Raw genomic sequence first — 18,302 nt, 5'->3', positions numbered from 1 at the left:
GCAAATCGTGGACACACTACATAAATAAAATTAATTATACACCGATCAGGCATAACATGTCCACCTCTTTGTTTCTCCGCTCATTGTCCATTTTATCAGCTCCACTTACTATATAGGTGCACTTTGTAGTTCTACAGTTACAGACTGTAGTCCATCTGTTTCTCTGATACTTTGTTAGCCCCCTTTTACCCTGTTCTTCAGTGGTCAGGACCCCCATGGACCCTCACAGAGCAGGTACTATTTGGGTGGTGGGTCATTCTCAGCACTGCAGTAACACTGACGTGGTGGTGGTGTGTTAGTGTGTGTTGTGCTGGTCTGAGTGGATCAGACACAGCAGTGCTGCTGGAGTTTTTAAACACCTCAGTGTCACTGCTGGACTGAGAATAGTCCACCAACCAAAAATATCCAGCCAACAGCGTCCTGTGGGCAGCGTCCTGTGACCACTGATGAAGGACTAGATGACCAACACAAACTGTGCAGCAGCAGATGAGCTATCGTCTCTGACTTTACATCTACAAGGTGGACCGACAAGGTAGGAGTGTCTAATAGAGTGGACAGTGAGTGGACACAGTGTTTAAAAACTCCAGCAGCACTGCTGTGTCTGATCCACTCGTACCAGCACATCAGTGTTACTGCAGTGCTGAGAATGATCCACGACCCAAACAGTACCTGCTCTGTGAGGGTCCATGGGGGTCCTGACCACTGAAGAACAGGGTAAAAGGGGGCTAACAAAGTATCAGAGAAACAGATGGACTACAGTCTGTAACTGTAGAACTACAAAGTGCACCTATATAGTAAGTGGAGCTGATAAAATGGACAATGAGCGTAGAAACAAGGAGGTGGTCGCAATGTTATGCCTGATTGATGTATGTTATTTTATTTTATTTTTTTTTAACTTTTTTCTTCCTGACACTGAAAAATGAACAACCGATTTTGACTGTAAATAAAAAATGAGGTGTGGTCTCTGACTTCTGCACAGTACTTTATATTATCACAAAAAATTGAACAACATTCTTTGCTAATATTTACCTCACAGCAACAAAGTACTAAAAGCCTGGGTTGAAAAACATTTATTACAAACAAAATTCAAGCTCATAATTTCCAAAAAAAGGTTTTTCATATTATATATACACACACATCCATACACACCTCAAATTTTATAAGGCATAAGCAAAAAAATAGTAACAATACCCACACCACACTCTAAACTGCATAGAAATCACAACCAATCTACAGTTTTTAATGCTGACCATCATCGCTGACCATGTTTCTAATAACAATCACATTTTGCCTTACTTTCTAAACACAGACCACATTAGGCGAAGTGAGAATGGTTTGGTTTGCTGGCTCAAACTGGCTGAGCAGATGGAAGAAAAACCTAATAGAGAGAGAAAGAAAGAAAAACAGCTTTCGCCGTGTTATATATCATCATTAATGTTCCTCGATAAAGGGCAAACAGTGCCCTAAGAAAAGTGCATTCACTCATCACCTATCAGTAAATATGCATTACGTTATGCTCTGTTATAGTGTTTACTCTCACGCCAACACAAACACACACTCAGAAACCTGAAGGGCAAATCTTTACGCCTCCACAGGCCTTTTCTGAAGTAGTCAAATGAGCTGGACTTGGCGACAAATTCTTCTCCCAACAAAATAAGAAGCACTGTGCTTCTACCAGTGAAGCTCCCTGGACCACTGCAGTCCTGCAGATGGCGCTAATCCCTCAACACTGCTTTTTCTCAACTAATCAACCCTTCTGAAGGAGGAAGCTGGCCACTCTAGAGCGGAAAACACCATTATGGTGCTGCTTGTGCAGAAGCGATGGCTTTAAAAGATAGGAGCTGTCCTATGCCAGGAGTCATCTGATTGCGTGGTTCATGCAGCTGATCTGCCTCCAGGCCTGATCTACATAACAGCAGTCTACACCACTGTCGATCAGCAAGGCAACATCAAACTAAGGTCAGATCTCACCTTAAAGGGGCCATATTCAACATTTTTTTTCTATTTGTTTTCCCACTGAAGTCCACTTAAGTCCAGTGACTGTTTCCCAAACTTAACTCCCTAAATTCAGTGCTGTTTTTGTTATTGTGCCCTTCTACTCCAATAACACTGCTATAGACTGTCTGCATGAACGACACTCTACATCACCTGTACAGGAATTGGTAGAGCTAAACTGCTATAGGCCGAATGGGAGGACCGAAACTGCTATAGGCTGAATGGGTGGAGCTAAACTGCTGTAGGCCAAATGGGAGGGCCTGTAGTGCTTGTAGGCTGAATGGGAGGACCTCGGCTGCTATAGTCTAAACTGCTGTGTACTCAATCGGCAGGGCTGAACTGCTATAGGCCGGATGGATGGACCTAAACTACTATAGGCCGAATGGATGGACCTAAACTACTATAGGTCAAATGGATGGACCTAAACTACTATAGGTCGAATGGCCGGACCTAAACTACTATAGCCTGAATGGGAAGACCTAAAGTGCTATAGGCCGAATGGGTGGACCCAAACTGCCATAGACCTAACGTGAGGACCTAAACTGCCATAGGCCAAATGGGAGGACCTAAACTGCTATAGGCTGAATGGGTGGACCAAAACTGCTATAGGTCAAATGGTTGGACCTAAACTACTATAGGTCGAATGGCTGGACCTAAACTACTATAGGCCGAATGGGAAGACCAAAAGTGCCATAGGCCGAATGGGTGGACCCAAACTGCCATAGGTCAAATGGTTGGACCTAAACTACTATAGGTCGAATGGCTGGACCTAAACTACTATAGGCTGAATGGGAAGACCTTAAGTGCTATAGGCCGAATGGGTGGACCCAAACTGCCATAGACCTAACGTGAGAACCTAAACTGCTGTAGGCTAAATGGGTGGAGCTAAACTACCATAGGCCAAATGGCAGGACCTAAACTTCTACAGGCCGAATGGGTGGAGCTAAACTGCTGTAGGTTGAACAGGTAGTCAGATGTAAAAGTGTACATGGTTGTGATTTCACAACTATAACAGGCTGTTTTAGTGGATTAGTTTCCACATATGAATTGCTGGGAAGGGAGATATATTCTACAGAGTATGTCAAACTCCTTTATCTGCAAAAAAATAAGCAAAATTTAGTTTTTAAAGATATGGCCCCTTTATGGATGATCAGTACCAGTAGTCGCAATCGTCAAACTCCTCTTCTGTGAGGAAAAACTGAACTTGGATCCAACTCTGAGATCTTTTGTGAAAAAAGCCCAAGTTTCCTCACTGAGGCTCTTTCAATTTGTTGTTTTTTTGGGTCCAGTCCTAGTTTCCTGATCCTGAACTCGGTGTACACTCTTCAGTGCTGCACGTCCAGGCAATTAAGTAAAACTGAACTGTTTCCTAGGAGCCAAAGTCATGAGAGAAGACCTGTCTGCTTACTTTGTGCAAGAGGGGGACATGTAATGTCCAAACATGGCTTGCCATGCACAAAACGGAAAAAAAAATACATTGCAACAGATGTAAAACATCTTCATTTGTCCCGGGAGAAATGTAGGCTTCTGTATCACATTCACAAAAACACAAACTGTTCAGTCCTATGTAACAAACACGCGCGTGTTAGTTCGTCTTAATATGTGTGAACATTCTCACGTTATTCACGTTTTAAAAAAGGGTTAGTAATCTCAGCCTGAATCTGAGAGAATTCCTGAAATCAGTCAAAAACATGCCTAACGACAACACTTAGCAGTTGTCTCTCGAATCACTATTACATACACACTCCATTATTTCTTGCCGATAATGAGTGTACAGTTTTTCACCTGAATATTTTTTTTAACTCGTAAACCTGCATGAGGCTGTATCCAAATTATTTTTTTTAAAAAATGCATAATTATTCTCTTTGTAAAAATAAAATCTAAAAAAGAAAAATCAGTGCATAGCAGATTTACTTTCCGCCTGAACATCATAGTAACTAAACCTCATTGTTAAACGGGTTCTTCAGTATTCTCATCCTGCCACAATAAAGAGATAAAAATGTTATTTTCCCGCCTCCATCGTCTTTCTTATCTGTAACTGCATGATTCACCGCACGAGCACAAACGCATTCATCCAGCACATGTGAATACGGACACAACCGAGAGGGCCGATTTTACGATAATGGCACTAAAACAGTCACAAAGCTGATTCACTCTGCATAAACTGTGCAGGCTGTGTTCAAAATAGGTTGTGCATCCTGCTCATGTACTGACAGTACCTGAAAGCAGTATGTATGTGCGACAAACATGGAGTTCTCCATTACAATAAAAACACCTGGCTGTGATGTAACCACTGACGTAAAAACGCCCGGTTTGCTCTGAACAATTTAATGGCTGGGGAATCAGTTTTATATGGATACATTAATGAAATGAAAGGGAAATAATTTGTTTTGCTGCTGCACTGAGTGCAAAGCTGAAGCCTCATCAGCTTTTTCTGCTGGCACACTGCAAAAAATGGTATCTTGCCAAGATAAATGATCTTAATTCTAGTCGATATATCTAATATTTCCCATTTGTACATGGTTGTGCACTTTATAAGATTTATTTTTTCGTATTATAAGATTATCTGGCTTATTTCCACATTTTTTTTACTTGTTTTAGGTCATTTTATTAAGTAAAATTATCTCACTATACTGGCAGATAATTTTGCTGGTTTCAAGCTGATTTCTTAAAACAAGCTAAATTATCTGCCAATATGGTGAGATAATTTTACTTGTTAAAATTACAAACAAGTAAAAATGTCAAGAACTTTGTTGTTATCTTGATTTAAGATTATTTAACTATCTTAACAGAAGAAATCTTAAATTTCTTGACTATATTTAGGATAATTTTACTTGACAAGATACCATTTTTGCAGTGTATTGAGGTGGGTTTGCTTACTTTGTTTAATAAAGTTAACTGACTGCTCAGATAATGTAGTTAAAACATTAGCTTTAGCCTGGCTTTTCAGGCTCACGTGTGGAGTCACACTGCTTATTATTCAGTCAAACTAGCTCATTTTACCAACAAGTGTAATGAAAGTGAAAATGACTGACCTTTTAGCAAAAGTAGGATTTGTTGCGCTTTGGAGATGGGTAGAAATAGAGCTGGGCAATATGAGAATATTTATCAATGTCATGATAAATTACATCACAGTGTGTCACAATATACTTTTTTGAGCATATTGTAAATATCAGCATTTAAAAAGACTTCGCAACTGCATGTTCGGTTGCAAAGCACAATTAGTCGTGTTTAATGGGATGTAGTGCAGCTCAGTGTATAAAGTGTTTAACTCTTAAAAGTGTTTAACTTATATTGGTTGCAGCTCAGTGTATAAACAAATCATTGTATTCATAAGATCCTCGGACAAAAAATGAGTCGCCTTGCATGTTTAAGGGGGTAGTCACTTCAGTCTCCTGCACAAGGTTGATCGGGCTATAAATACCAGTGGGGTGTGTGACGGGATTCATAGATTGAGAAGAGGTGGTACAGTGCAATGAATGTCTCATTCAATGTGTGGAAAATGGGTCGCAAAGCAGACGTTATTGATTGGCAAAAAGGAGTGATTGCAAAGGCAGAGTATGCCAAAGGCCACAGGGTGAAGGAAGTAGCTGAGTCTGCAGGTGTATTGAAGCGTGCGGTCATACGGGTCGACCAGAAGTGGCAAAAATCCCAGTCTACAGGAAATTCTTGTTAGATTTGTGGCCGAAAGACGAAACTGACGGCGTGTTTCACACCATGTGAATAAAAATCGCTTCCTTGCAGAAAGTTCTTTCAGAAATTGGCTGTGAAGGACCTGCTTTGACTTCCAAAAGCAATTCTTGACTGGAAGTAAAGCGATTTTTATCTGCAGAAGCCTGAATTTACTACCACCTTAAACACGTGAGGTGACTAATTCTTTCTCCAGGGAGCTCAGTTTTTGATAGTATTTTTAAATACAGCACTACTTTGCCTGTTCTATCCTTATAAAAATAATTGTGGCATATTGTGTAGGGTGAAAACTTCTTGAAGTATCGTGATATTACATTTTTAGGCCATATTGTCCAGCTCTGGGTAGAAAACACCCTCCATGCTGACTTGGTATCTTTCAAAACTCAGCAGGCACGTCTCTTGACCAAAATACATTCACATGCTAAAGATCTGACCTGAAAAGTGAGCCAAAAAGTGGCTAGCAATGGTTACTAAGCAGCAACTGGAGGGCTAAGGAAAATGAAGCAGGTCTTCAGGGTCTGGCTTTTGTTGTATACTGGATACTATACAGTATCTTACTGAAGAGAAGTGTGCAGTGTTCAGCATATACTGGTGCAGTACACAGTATACAGTACACAGTATGCTATTTGGAACACAGCCATAAAAAACAAGAGTCACTAACAATTCACAGCCCTCAAACAGACGCAGTGTGAGCCTTCCAATGAGAACAGCAGCATCCAACCCAAAACTAAAGAGGAGGTTCAGATCCAAAATGCTAATGTTGCTAAAAGTGAATGCAATCATATAGGCACCAATTAGCATCATGACATGGGCTGGGCTCAAATTACAAGGCTGAAGTGGCACCAATTTGGCCTTTTTGCATAAAATTAGCGCTGGCAATGTTTACTATCACACTACTGTCCAAATACATCACAGCATCAAGTTTATTTCAGTAGTCCGGCCTAAGAAATCTACATTTACATTTACATGTATGGCATTTGGCTGACGCTTTTATCCAGAGCGACTTACAATTCGATCATTTTTACACAGGTAGGCGAAGGCAGTGTTAGGAGTCTTGCCCAAGGACTCTTATTGGTATAGTGTGGGGTGCTTACCCAGGCAGGGATTGAACCCCAGTCTACAGTCTAAAAGTGAATGAAATCATATAGGCACCAATTGGCATCATGACAAAGACATATTTGGTGGCTAATAGCTTCCATTCATCGTAAGCCACATTAGCATGTTTGGTCAAGCTATTCCTTTAACGCATTACAGTTCTGGGCAGAACTGCACAGCAGGGATGCATAATCGCAACTGGCAATTTATTTCGAATTTGGCTGATCTGTGTTGCAACTTTGTGATGTACATAATGTGAGACAGGTGAGTGCTGTTTGAATGCTGCTGCTACACCTGTACCGAACTGTCGTAGCATTAAATATGCATGACTCATAGGCCTGTCACTACCATAAATTTGTAGATAACAAGAAATCATCATATAAAATCACTGCAATTACCAATTTATCTTTTTTGCTCGTTTTACGCAACCATCAACGTACGAGCCTGAAGTGGCCAAACTGGCTGACCGACTAACCTTACTTAGCCACACAAATGTCTTGTTTAGTAAACACGTGCAAAAACAAACATCTGTTCTAAAAGAATACATGCTAAAATGCTAAAATTAGAAACAACAGCTTACAAGTAAACAAACATTACTCACTGCTGCCATCAGAACATGTTAAAGCACCAGGTTAGAGCATCTGCTGTTTTGTAAGATCCCTGACTTCTCAGTTTCTTTTATTTACATTCATTTGCCTCAACCTGATTCACCCAGTTCACATTCTGTTTGCTGTGTAAACCAACAGTCGTATGCAAAAGTTTTAACACCCCTAGGAATGACATGTTTTGTTGATTTTCTAAGTGAAAATGTGTCAAAACATTGTCTACAGGGAACAGCCTTAAATATGGCGCTTTTCTGTGAATTTTACTGCACAGTCTCTATATTTGCTGAGTTTAACACAATGGAAGAAAATAAAAGCAGTTTTATTTTTTTTAATATATGGTAAATTCAGCAAATAAACAGTAACTGTGCATTTAAATGTGTGTTCTCTGTAGAGGATATTTAGAAAATCAACATGTTATTTGACCAGGGGGCACCCAAACTTTTGCATATGACTGCAGAAAATGATGAAATCAACAACTGTGGAAAATGTTTAGCGGTCAGCTTAAAGAATCGCGATCAGCTCAAATAATTTCGTAATAATGTGACAGGCCTAATGACTCACAGTGCTAAGTAGCCAGTTGCTCTCTATTATCAATGTAGCACTTTATTTTAGTCATGTTATTTAAACAGGCAACTGAACTAAGGATTTAAAATGCCAGTTTGGCCCATTAAAGAACAAATAATTCTATTTATACTGCAACTTTGGCTAATAGAAAGTGCTGGAAAATAGGGCTGGGCATTAAATAACACTGATCAACTGTGTGTTTATTTTTAATTGAAATTAGTGCAGGTTTTTATTCAACATTGTGTGAAACGTTGAATAAAAATCATCTGTACACAAAGTTTTTGTTTGGCTCTACTTGCTCCTTCTTGAAGTCAGAAAAAAAAAACAAATCTCAGGACATATCAGTAAATTTCTTTAAGTATCGTGATATATTTTGCCCACCTCCACTGGAACTGTGCTAATATGTTTCATGTTATGTGTCCATTTAACAGTGTGAACTTAAAGTTAAAAAACAACTAAAAGGTTAATAAAATCAGCCAATTAGGCTGTAAGAAATCAGACTCAGCCATAAAAACTCATGATCGGTGCACCCCTGCTGTGCAGTCTAGTGTTTTCTTTGTTCTCTGCTCTCACATACCTGATTCAGTTCATGTAGGGCTTCCTAATTATCGGGTTAGCTGATTCAGGTTTGCTACAGGAAGTGCTGTAGCCCTCTAGCTGTTAACTGGATCCACAGAGGTTTCGTGTTTTTCAATATTGCTAGTGTTGCGCTATCTAATGAGGCGGAATGTTGTAGGTTAACAGTGCTGCATCATCATGGAGATGTAACTAGGGAAAGGAAAACAAACCCCCTTCCTCTACAGTATTCGCTCCTATGACTCAGAGAGTAGACAGGCTCTAGGCCGGGGCCTGGCCTGGCCGGGGAGCTGAGGTTAACACTCGATTTCGAGGTATTTCTGACCCTGCAACTGTTGAACGGGGGAGAAGTGACAGTGACGTCGGCTGCATAAGCACTTTTACTAGGTTTGTTTTCTCTTTCTGAGCAACACTGGGCGTTGCACTCACTTGCTTTTTTCCGCTGCGGCCATATTTAGGCTCCTGTTAAACGTTAGGATGCATTCAGAGTCACGTCACTGCTTAGGAAGTGACTCAGCTTTGTTTTCCTCGGATATAAAAACTCTGTATCAGTAGTGAGACAGCTGGCTGGGCCCCAGTGTAAAGAGTGTAAGAAGGACGGGGTAGGCAGAGAAACAAGAGAAGCAGTGATGGGATTGGAATAAACCTTAAAAGTTAGGGTATATTAGCAGATTACGTGGTGGAGTAACCTTCACTTCCCTTGGCCAATCACAATACTGCTAGCAGGGTTATTGATGATGTCGTCATACTGCGGCGGAGCCTCCTCCTCAATCTGCACGTCCATATGACCTACTGCCTCCTCATAAGACGGAGGCAAATCCCCGCCGCTGCCCCGCCCAGGCGTGATGTCGGCGCCCGGGTAGGCGGGGCTACTGTGTGCGCTGATTTCCGAATGGGGGCTGAGGTCCGGCTGGTAGTCCCGTCCCCACTGGTCCATAGCCACCACCGCGAGGGCAGCGTCTCTCCGAGGCCGGCCAATAGCAGGGCTGCGCTGGGACCTCTTGCGCGAGTGACACCTCCACACCGTGATGGAAATGGCAGCGATGAGGAGAACCACCAGAAGCAAGGGGAGGATCAAGTAGATGGAGTTGACTCCGCCCGCTATCGAGTCAAATCCGCCGGGTCTGGGGCTGCTCTCACGCTGATACTCCTCCCAGAAACGCCTCTGCAGCCAATCACAAATCAGGACAAAGAGATCAGGGATCAAATTACAAGGCTGAAGTGGCACCAATTTGGCCTTTTTGCATAAAATTAGTGATGGTCATGTTTACTATCACACTACTGTCCAAATACATCACAGCATCAAGTTTATTTCAGTAGTGTCGCCTAAGAAATCTACATTTACATTTACGGCATTTGTCAGACGCTCTTATCAGAGCAACTTACAATTTGATCATTTTTACACAGGTAAGCGAAGGTAGTGTTAGGAGTCTTGCCCAAGGACTCCTTCTGGTATAGTGTAGGGTGCTTACCCAGGCGGAGGATTGAACCCCAGCACCCCAGAGGGCAGCAGTGTTACCCACTACACTATACCAACCTACTCATATGGAGCACAACTGATATACTTGATGTATTTGTTATGTCAAATATCAGTAGTAAATATCAAATCTAAACATCTGTCTGCTGCCTATCTTCTTTAAGCTAATGTCTGCTGAGTAACAGAGTAAGCACAGTGTTAGTCACCCATTACTAAATCCATACGCTTTAAAAAGTACTGGGTTGCCACACCTAACCATGTTCTAATCAAGTCCTTGCATGCTAGAGACATTAACATCTTTAACAAAAATGAATAAATACAACTTGTGTACAAAACATTTCAACACAAAGCCGCGTAATACGTTCCTGGCATGTTACCAAGTACAGAATAAACGTCAGTGTTCTCAGCCATGTAACTGTGCATGTAATTTTACACCTCTTGTGCAATTGTGTCGTGTAATATTAGCCTCTCCCTCTATCCTGTCTGTGACCCCAAAGGCCTTAAACAACAGCTCCAACATTCTCACACGTAATCTCATATTTCGTTTTGCGGAGGACGAGCACCACAGAAAGGAAGGACTCAGTCCTTCTGGAGCTTAAAGAGTAACTCAGTAAAGCAGGTATTAATCCGGCCTGTTTATAATGGTGGTCATGGGGAAGAAGGGTATTGTTTCCTGAAACGTAAGAAATAAGCCTTAAATCACCATTCCAGTAAAGCAGAGCAAAGACGTCACTCTATTTTTGGTTAGCTCTGTGCAAGAGAGGAGGGAAGTTAGTTATGCACCAAGCACAAAGTGCTAACTTAGCAAGTTAGTTATGCACCAAGCACAAAGTGATAAAAAAACGGGTAAATGCTGACAAAAAAAGCGAAGAGAAACAAATTTTTCATCCTTATTCTGGAGCAGAAATTTCTCCGACTCAGCTTGAGCTGATTTTGAAGTTGCTAGCACCACATGTAATGAATTAGAGGACAAATTCATGCTTCTGAAGTTGGACACAGCCGACCCGTCATCTTGGTTGTTGCCATGCCAACACCAGAGGTAACCGTGACTGTTTAAGAGAGTTTATGTCGCCTGCAAAAGTCTGAAGGCGAATAAAATAGAAATGAAATAAAACAATGACGCATTTTCGCCATCAGAAAAATCGTATTTGTTGTATATCATCAGTGAAACAAGGAGCGAGCAATCTGGCAAAAATTAAATAACTCAAACGTTTAAATGATACACAATATGTCACGATATTAAGTTCTTCTGAAGTCTGAGAACTACAAATAATTTTTATTCAACATTTTGCCAACTGTGCTACACTGAGTCCAATTAAACAGGCCTAATTCTTCTCTCTTTGCAATGAAACATGCATTTGGTCAGTGTTTTTGAACTCAGAGAAGTACGATAATGATAAATATTGTCATATCACCCAGCCTTATAGACAAGTATTGTAGTTAATTTACTCATGTCAGAGTAAATCATATGAATAAGTCTCGCTTGGTGTGAAAAGGCCGTAACGTGACAAGAATGGAGTGCTTTTGTGGGTGCTTTTTAGAGACCCCTTAAATGGTCAGGAAAAGCCCAGGCTTCTATTCCTCACTCCTCTAAGGTAAACATAACTCAGCTTGCATTGTTTTACATGTAGTTACAGTGTAATAAGCCTTAAGGATGTAACAAACCAAGTATTTTACCATCATAACAGCTTCTATTTTAATTCATTTTCACTAAATGTCGAATTTCTCGCCAGAGGAATATTAACTGTATTCCTGCCTGCCAAACTAAACAAGATTAAGTGGTTCAAGACTAAGCGGTGAAACGGGTAGCTGCTCTTTGACCTAAAATGAATTTGTATCACAGTCGAGTCTCTGAGGGCCACTTTGAGGGAGTCGGCTACACTTCCTCTCGATAGCGCACATCCTGCTCGCAGGAAATTCCACAGAGCAGCACATGCAACAGGAGAGAGAGAGAGAAAAAGAGAGAGAGACACAGTGTGACAGTGAGAAAGGGAGATAAACTGAGAGAGAGGGAGAGTTTTAATGTACACATGAGCGTCTGAGCGCGCAGCGACTTGCCCGCACCGTTTTCTCATCATTTTCGAAAGCCTCCCTGGCCTCCTCGTAGTTGCACACCTCCTCCCGGCATTCCCTCTGGATGTTGCCCTGCTTCATCTCCTCCAGAAAGAAGTTCGCTCTCGGGAGCCTCCTCAGCACAGCGTGGGCCGTGTCCGCTGGCAGGAAGACTGTGGAAAGACAAAGCACCTGAAAACCTAAGTGTTTAGAGAGGATATTACAGCACTATGCACAGCCAGGGTTGTCACGATTACTTGAATAAACTCGATAAAAATGTGTTTAAGATGCACCTTGGCTATTTGTATGATGATAATGCACATTTTAAATTCTCATACCGGTCTCTCTTACAGTACAATGAAAAAAATGGTATCTTGTCAAGCAAAATGATCTTAAATCTAGTCGACATATCTAATATTTCCCATTTTGAGATTTTTAAGCTTATATCAAGACTATTTAATATATTTCTAGACATTTTTACTTGTTAAGTGATTTCAGTAAGTCAATTTCTCTCAACATTATCTGCCAATTTGCTTCTACAGACCAAATATGTCTGAAACAAGCAATATTATCCACCAATACAGTGAGATAATATTATTTACTAAAATCACTTAAAGGTAAAAACAAAAAAAAATGGCCAAAAATAAGCTAAACATTCATATATCGACTAGATTTAAAATAATGTCACTTTTTTGCAGTGTAAAGAACAGGGGCTGGTGGACACACCCATTTATATGCAAATTTCCACAGGTTTCATAACCTATTCACCTTCCAATAATGTATTTTTGGAATTTATGAAAGGCTCTGGTTTGGCTTATTTCATACACTGTGGTCACCGAAAGTGCTTTGCAAAATAGATAATACAAATATAAGCGACCCTAATCCCACTCCGTCACCCAGTGAGAGGACAGACACACTGTGGTACTATATATAACTTTTAAATCTGTACTTTGAAATATTTTAGTAACAGAACATTGTTTTAAAATACATATTCCAACAGTACTTTTTGAAACCTGCCTACCATCTTTGTGCGTATATTGTCATTTTTGGCCCTCCACAAACACTGCACTTTGGCCCCCCAAGATTGAAACTTTGGGCACCCCTTATATACAAAAATGTGCCCAAAACACACACATTTAGAGGCTTTAACGGCCGCAAAGGGCAGAGACAGACACATGCCCGCAGTGCGAATTCCTGTACGGCACAAAAGCTCCTTTGAAACCGACCGGTCTTTCTTGGTAAAATAGAGGCGTTGGGGCCAGCCTGTGTTTAAGGACAGAAAGACAGAGTAGTCCACTGTTCCTCTGCCCTGAGTGTCACTCGCAGAATACAGGGCCCAAACTGTGATTCAAGACGTGCCAGGAATTTCTGATTAGACACAGATTACACTTCAGCCGGTCTGCAATTACAAAGACCTTCAGCTATCAACAATATTGGTGAATTTCTTAGGCTGTAGTCAGATTAGAGGTGGGCATATTTTATCATTACTGTGATCAATTACGTCACAATATGCTTTTCGGAGCACATCACGGACACCATCAGTACTTCAACACTGGTGAACTGCATGAGAAAACATTACTGGTCCTGTTTACTGTATTTAGTGTTGCACAGTATGTGAAACGTCACCGCACACCTAGTTTTCGGTAGCATTAATATGGCACTCCTGGGTATGTACCACCTTATTAACGAGATATCACGATACATATCGTGTTGCACAACCTTCAAATTCATATTCAAAGCCTTTTGATGCCTTTTTAAGACCACAATGACAGAAAAAATACCATTTCCAATGCAGAAAAATGCCCAATACAACATATATTAATGTGTATTTTACAGAAAATCACATGGATAGATGTTCTGAGACACTGGTTGCTGGACTATTCACAATTGGTTTAGTATAGAGAATGACTGTTTTCACCCTGGCATCATCTTGGAATTTAATAAATCTGATAATAACCTTTTAATTTAAGACTTGATATGACTTCTTAAGGATCCCGTTTGAGTATCCTAATATTATATTTTAGCCAAACTGCTCACCCTGAACTCAGATGCACTTTTTAACAGCATGATCTCACCAGCTTAAGTTACAGACACACTGATTCCATTACAAACCAATGACTATTACTGCAACAGACTAAACTTACACCCTTAAAAAGATGGTTCTTCAAGAGTTCTTCAGTAAAAACAATGGTTCTACATAGAAAAAAAGGGTTCTTCTGCTGTAAGAAGCTTGAAATCATAACAGAAACACCCATTTCAGCCCATATAAAGCCATTTTCCATATATAAAACCATACACAGCACATTCTTCATCAATCTGAAGAACCATTTCACCATGCAAAGAACCATTCAAGCATGAAATAGGTCTATATAGAACTTATGGTTCTAAACAGACCATTCCTTTTACTAAAGAACCCTTGAATAACCATCTTTTTAACACCATATCGTAACATATAACTACACACTCATTTCTTTATGTCATTATATTAGTACCTACCAGCTCCCATGATTCCTGCAGCTCTGTTTACTGCTGTCAAACCTGGAGAGGACAGAAAATTCACATTTTAATACACATTTATCAAATTTTGCCATTCAGCACTCGAGTTGGAGATCAAAATGAAATGAAGAGAAAATAAATGAACCGCTAACAAACACAAGAACACCAGAATACAAACACAGACTGGACGAATAAAAGACTTTGGCCACCTATCCGCCTGTTTTTGCTCGAATGTTCCCGTTCCACCTTAAATGGTGCAGCAGTTACATTCTGGCGCCTCACCATTTAAGGTGGAACGGGGAAATTCGAACAAGAAGCTGGCGAATAAGGAGCTGACTTCAGCTTCGCACCGTTTTTGGCAAATCAATCACAGTCAACAGTCTTGACAATGAAAACTACATCTAAACACCCCACAAACGCTGTGTTTTGGTCGTTAGCCCAAAGCTAACTACGACTTCAGCCAGCAACTGAGATTTTAACCGCTTTTTTACGCTTTTTACCACAGCGTGACATGGTTTACACACAAAACAAGCCACGGAGACTCTACTTTTGGTCGTTATTACAACGAAGCATGTCTTCGTATGTCCCACACATGAAAGCAACATGTTTAAACACGACAAATACCCTAAAAATGACATAAATCAGCGTGTTTACCTGCTCGCTCCCAAACTGCGCCCTGTGCTTTCGCCCCTGGATGCGAGACTGCGCATGCGCACACATGCGCTCTGCCCCACGCCACAAAGGCGCTGCTGAGTGTCAGTGATGGAAGAGAATGTAGGGGAAGGATTTAATTATAAAAACATCTTCATTTGTTTCAAACAAAACCGCAAATTTATTCCAAATCTGATGGCGATATGTGTGTTTTAAATATATGACATACACCGATCAGGCATAACATTATGACCACCTCCTTGTTTCTACACTCATTGTCCATTTTATCAGCTCCACTTACTATATAGGTGCACTTTGTAGTTCTACAGTTACAGACTGTAGTCCATCTGTTTCTCTGCATACTTTGTTAGCCCCCTTTTACCCTGTTCTTCAGTGGTCAGGACCCCCCATGGACCCTCACAGAGCAGGTACTATTTGGGTGGTGGGTCATTCTCAGCACTACAGTAACACTGACGTGGTGGTGGTGTGTTAGTGTGTGTTGCGCTGGTCTGTGTGGATCAGACACAGCAGTGCTGCTGGAGTTTTTAAACACCTCAGTGTCGCTGCTGGACTGAGAATAGTCCACCAACCAAAAATATCCAGCCAACAGCGTCCTGTGGGCAGCGTCCTGTGACCACTGATGAAGGACTAGAGGATGACCAACACAAACTGTGCGGCAGCAGATTAGCTATCGTCTCTGACTTTACATCTACAAGGTGGACTGACAAGGTAGGAGTGTCTAATAGAGTGGACAGTGAGTGGACACAGTGTTTAAAAACAAACAAACATTAGAGACCCCTCACTCTTGATTTATTTAAATATGGCCATTGAATAGACTTTATTCATATTTCTGAGGAGATTAGATATGACAGTCCACATGCATAAGGAAGGAGAAAGTTGAAGTGAAGAAAAACAAAAGTTCAAAATCTGATTAAAAGCTACAGAGAAAATGAAAGTTCTAACAACCACCTGGAAGACCTGGTAGACCCCAAAACCCGTCCCCATCAGATAAACAGCACTTAAAGCTTTCATCTCTGAGAGAGAGGAGAAAGTCAAACTGCTTCAGATCTGAAAACATCCACAGGTGTTTCTGTCCATCCTTCCACTGTGAGAAGACGACTCAGCACTGTGGGTCTGAAAGGATGTGTAGCTGATCAAGAAGAACCTCACTGAGAAAAGGAGACGGACACATCAAACAAAGAAGCTGAACGATGGACTGACCACCCCAGAGTCCAGACCTCAACACCACTGAATGTGTTTGATTACTTCAGAAAACGATCAACCAGCTTCTAAGACTGAACTTTGGAGGTGTGTCTGCAGATTGTTTGAGATTTAAGGGCATATATGGCCATATGTCAGATTTCCATATGGGTACATAGATATTGATGTTGTTTTATTATTGCAGAACGTTTCCAAAAGTATCCAGATGACAACTCTTTGAATGAGTGAATTCAATTACCTTAAAGGGCCAATATCTTACATTTTGTTACATTTTATTTTTTTCTCTTTGAAGTTAATTTACTATATTTGTGTGGTTTTAAGTACCAAAAACAGTCATAATTAATTTTTACCTGACCGTTTACCCTTTAGGATTAAACATGCTATTTGTGTTACTGTGCCTTTAAGACATCAACGTCACTGAATGTGTTTGATTACTTCAGAAAATGATCAACCAGCTTCTAGCAGCAACTTTGGTGGTGTGTCTGCAGATTCTTTGAGGAACTGAAAGTGAGTCTCCTGAAAAGAATGGAAGCTGGAATAAAAAGAAGAGTGACTCACTGAACACTGAAGAAATAGATGTTATATGTAGTTGTTGAGGCTTCTGTGTGATTTTCTGTTAAACATATGTTTTCTGCTTTTTTGTCCTAACAGTGAAATATGAATAACTTTTACTTCATGGCTGCTCTGGTGGTAAATTAAGCAAATTAAGTGTGGTGTCTCCAGGCTAATAATAATAAGTCAATAAGAGCTGCATGAATTTCACATTTTAAATGCAAAGACTGTATTTGAATATGATAAAAGTTCAACATGTAGGCCTAGGCTTTATAATATTTATAAAAGAAACAAACAAAAATGCAGTGCTTCTCTTAGTTCATCTACACAGCAGACATCATTCAGACATCAGTTAGATGGTTGTTGGTTTGTTTCTGCAGATAATGAAGCGCAGGCTCCGGCGTGTGTGGAGGTCTGCAGACAGGCTCTCCTTCAGATCCTAGTGCGGAGTGTTGGAGGCTGGCCTAACGCTCACTAACATATTTTTGCCCCACAGAGCTTTTCTCTCTGATTGGAATCGGTAAGCAGTGCAGCTGCAGAAAGACTTTGCCAGAGGACACATTCGACCCCACGTCCTGCTACACTGCGCACACTTACACTCTGATACCCAGCATACATCAAACACAGCATCAGTGATGTGCACACAGACTCCCTCTGACACACATACAGAGTCGAGTGCAGAAGTTTGGGCGCCCCTTCTTACATTAGATGACGTGTTGTGCAGGTGAAAACACATCCTCTACAGAGAACATACTTCTGCAACTTTTAATAGACAGTTACTGCTTACTTACTGAATTTAACGTATCAAAAAAGTGTGGCTTGTGCACAAGTTTTAACACATTTTCTAATTTATAACGTATGTAAAGCATACATAGAAACAAGGAGGTGAACTTAATGAAATGATTGGTTGGTGTACATAAAAACACAGACCAATCATTTCATTAAAACCACCTCCTTGTTTTACACTCACTGTCCATTTTATCAGCTCCACTTGCTATATAGGTGCACTTTGTAGTTCTACAGTTACAGACTGTAGTCCATCTGTTTCTCTGCATACTTTGTTACCCTGTTCTTCAATGGTCAGGACCCCCACAGAGCAGGTATTATTTGGGTGATGGGTCAGCGATGCAGTGATACTGACGTGGTTATGGTGGTGTGTTAGAGTGTGTTGTGCTGGTATGATTGGATCAGACACAGCAGACTACAGTCTGTAATTGAAGAACTACAAAGCCTCTGCTCTTCTGGGAAGCCTTTACATTAGATGTTGGAACATTGCTGTGAGGATCTGATTGAGCATTAGTGAGGAAAGGTATTGATGTTGGATGGTC

General features: G+C 40.8%; 1 protein-coding gene across 2 annotated transcripts; it reads right to left on the bottom strand.

Annotated features, from left to right (window-relative positions):
* Positions 1–912: 912 nt before the first annotated feature.
* On the bottom strand, positions 913–15,270 carry prrg1 (proline rich Gla (G-carboxyglutamic acid) 1). 2 transcript variants are annotated; one of them, XM_036579592.1, is made up of 4 exons: positions 15,205–15,270; positions 14,551–14,592; positions 12,067–12,227; positions 913–9,690 (listed from the first exon to the last, which is right to left on the bottom strand). In XM_036579592.1, the coding sequence occupies exons 2-4, from the start codon at positions 14,558–14,560 to the stop codon at positions 9,217–9,219; spliced, it is 645 nt and encodes a 214-aa protein (XP_036435485.1). In that variant the 5' UTR covers positions 14,561–14,592; positions 15,205–15,270; the 3' UTR covers positions 913–9,216. The 2 variants fall into 2 exon arrangements, with proteins under 2 accessions (XP_036435485.1, XP_036435486.1); XM_036579593.1 differs by having other exon boundaries at positions 12,067–12,246; positions 15,205–15,243.
* Between the last annotated feature and the right edge of the window lie 3,032 nt (positions 15,271–18,302).

Source organism: Colossoma macropomum, unplaced genomic scaffold, assembly GCF_904425465.1.
Source record: "Colossoma macropomum unplaced genomic scaffold, Colossoma_macropomum, whole genome shotgun sequence".
In the NCBI taxonomy this organism is placed as follows: domain Eukaryota; kingdom Metazoa; phylum Chordata; class Actinopteri; order Characiformes; family Serrasalmidae; genus Colossoma; species Colossoma macropomum.
This window is presented reverse-complemented; position numbering and strand designations above follow the sequence as displayed.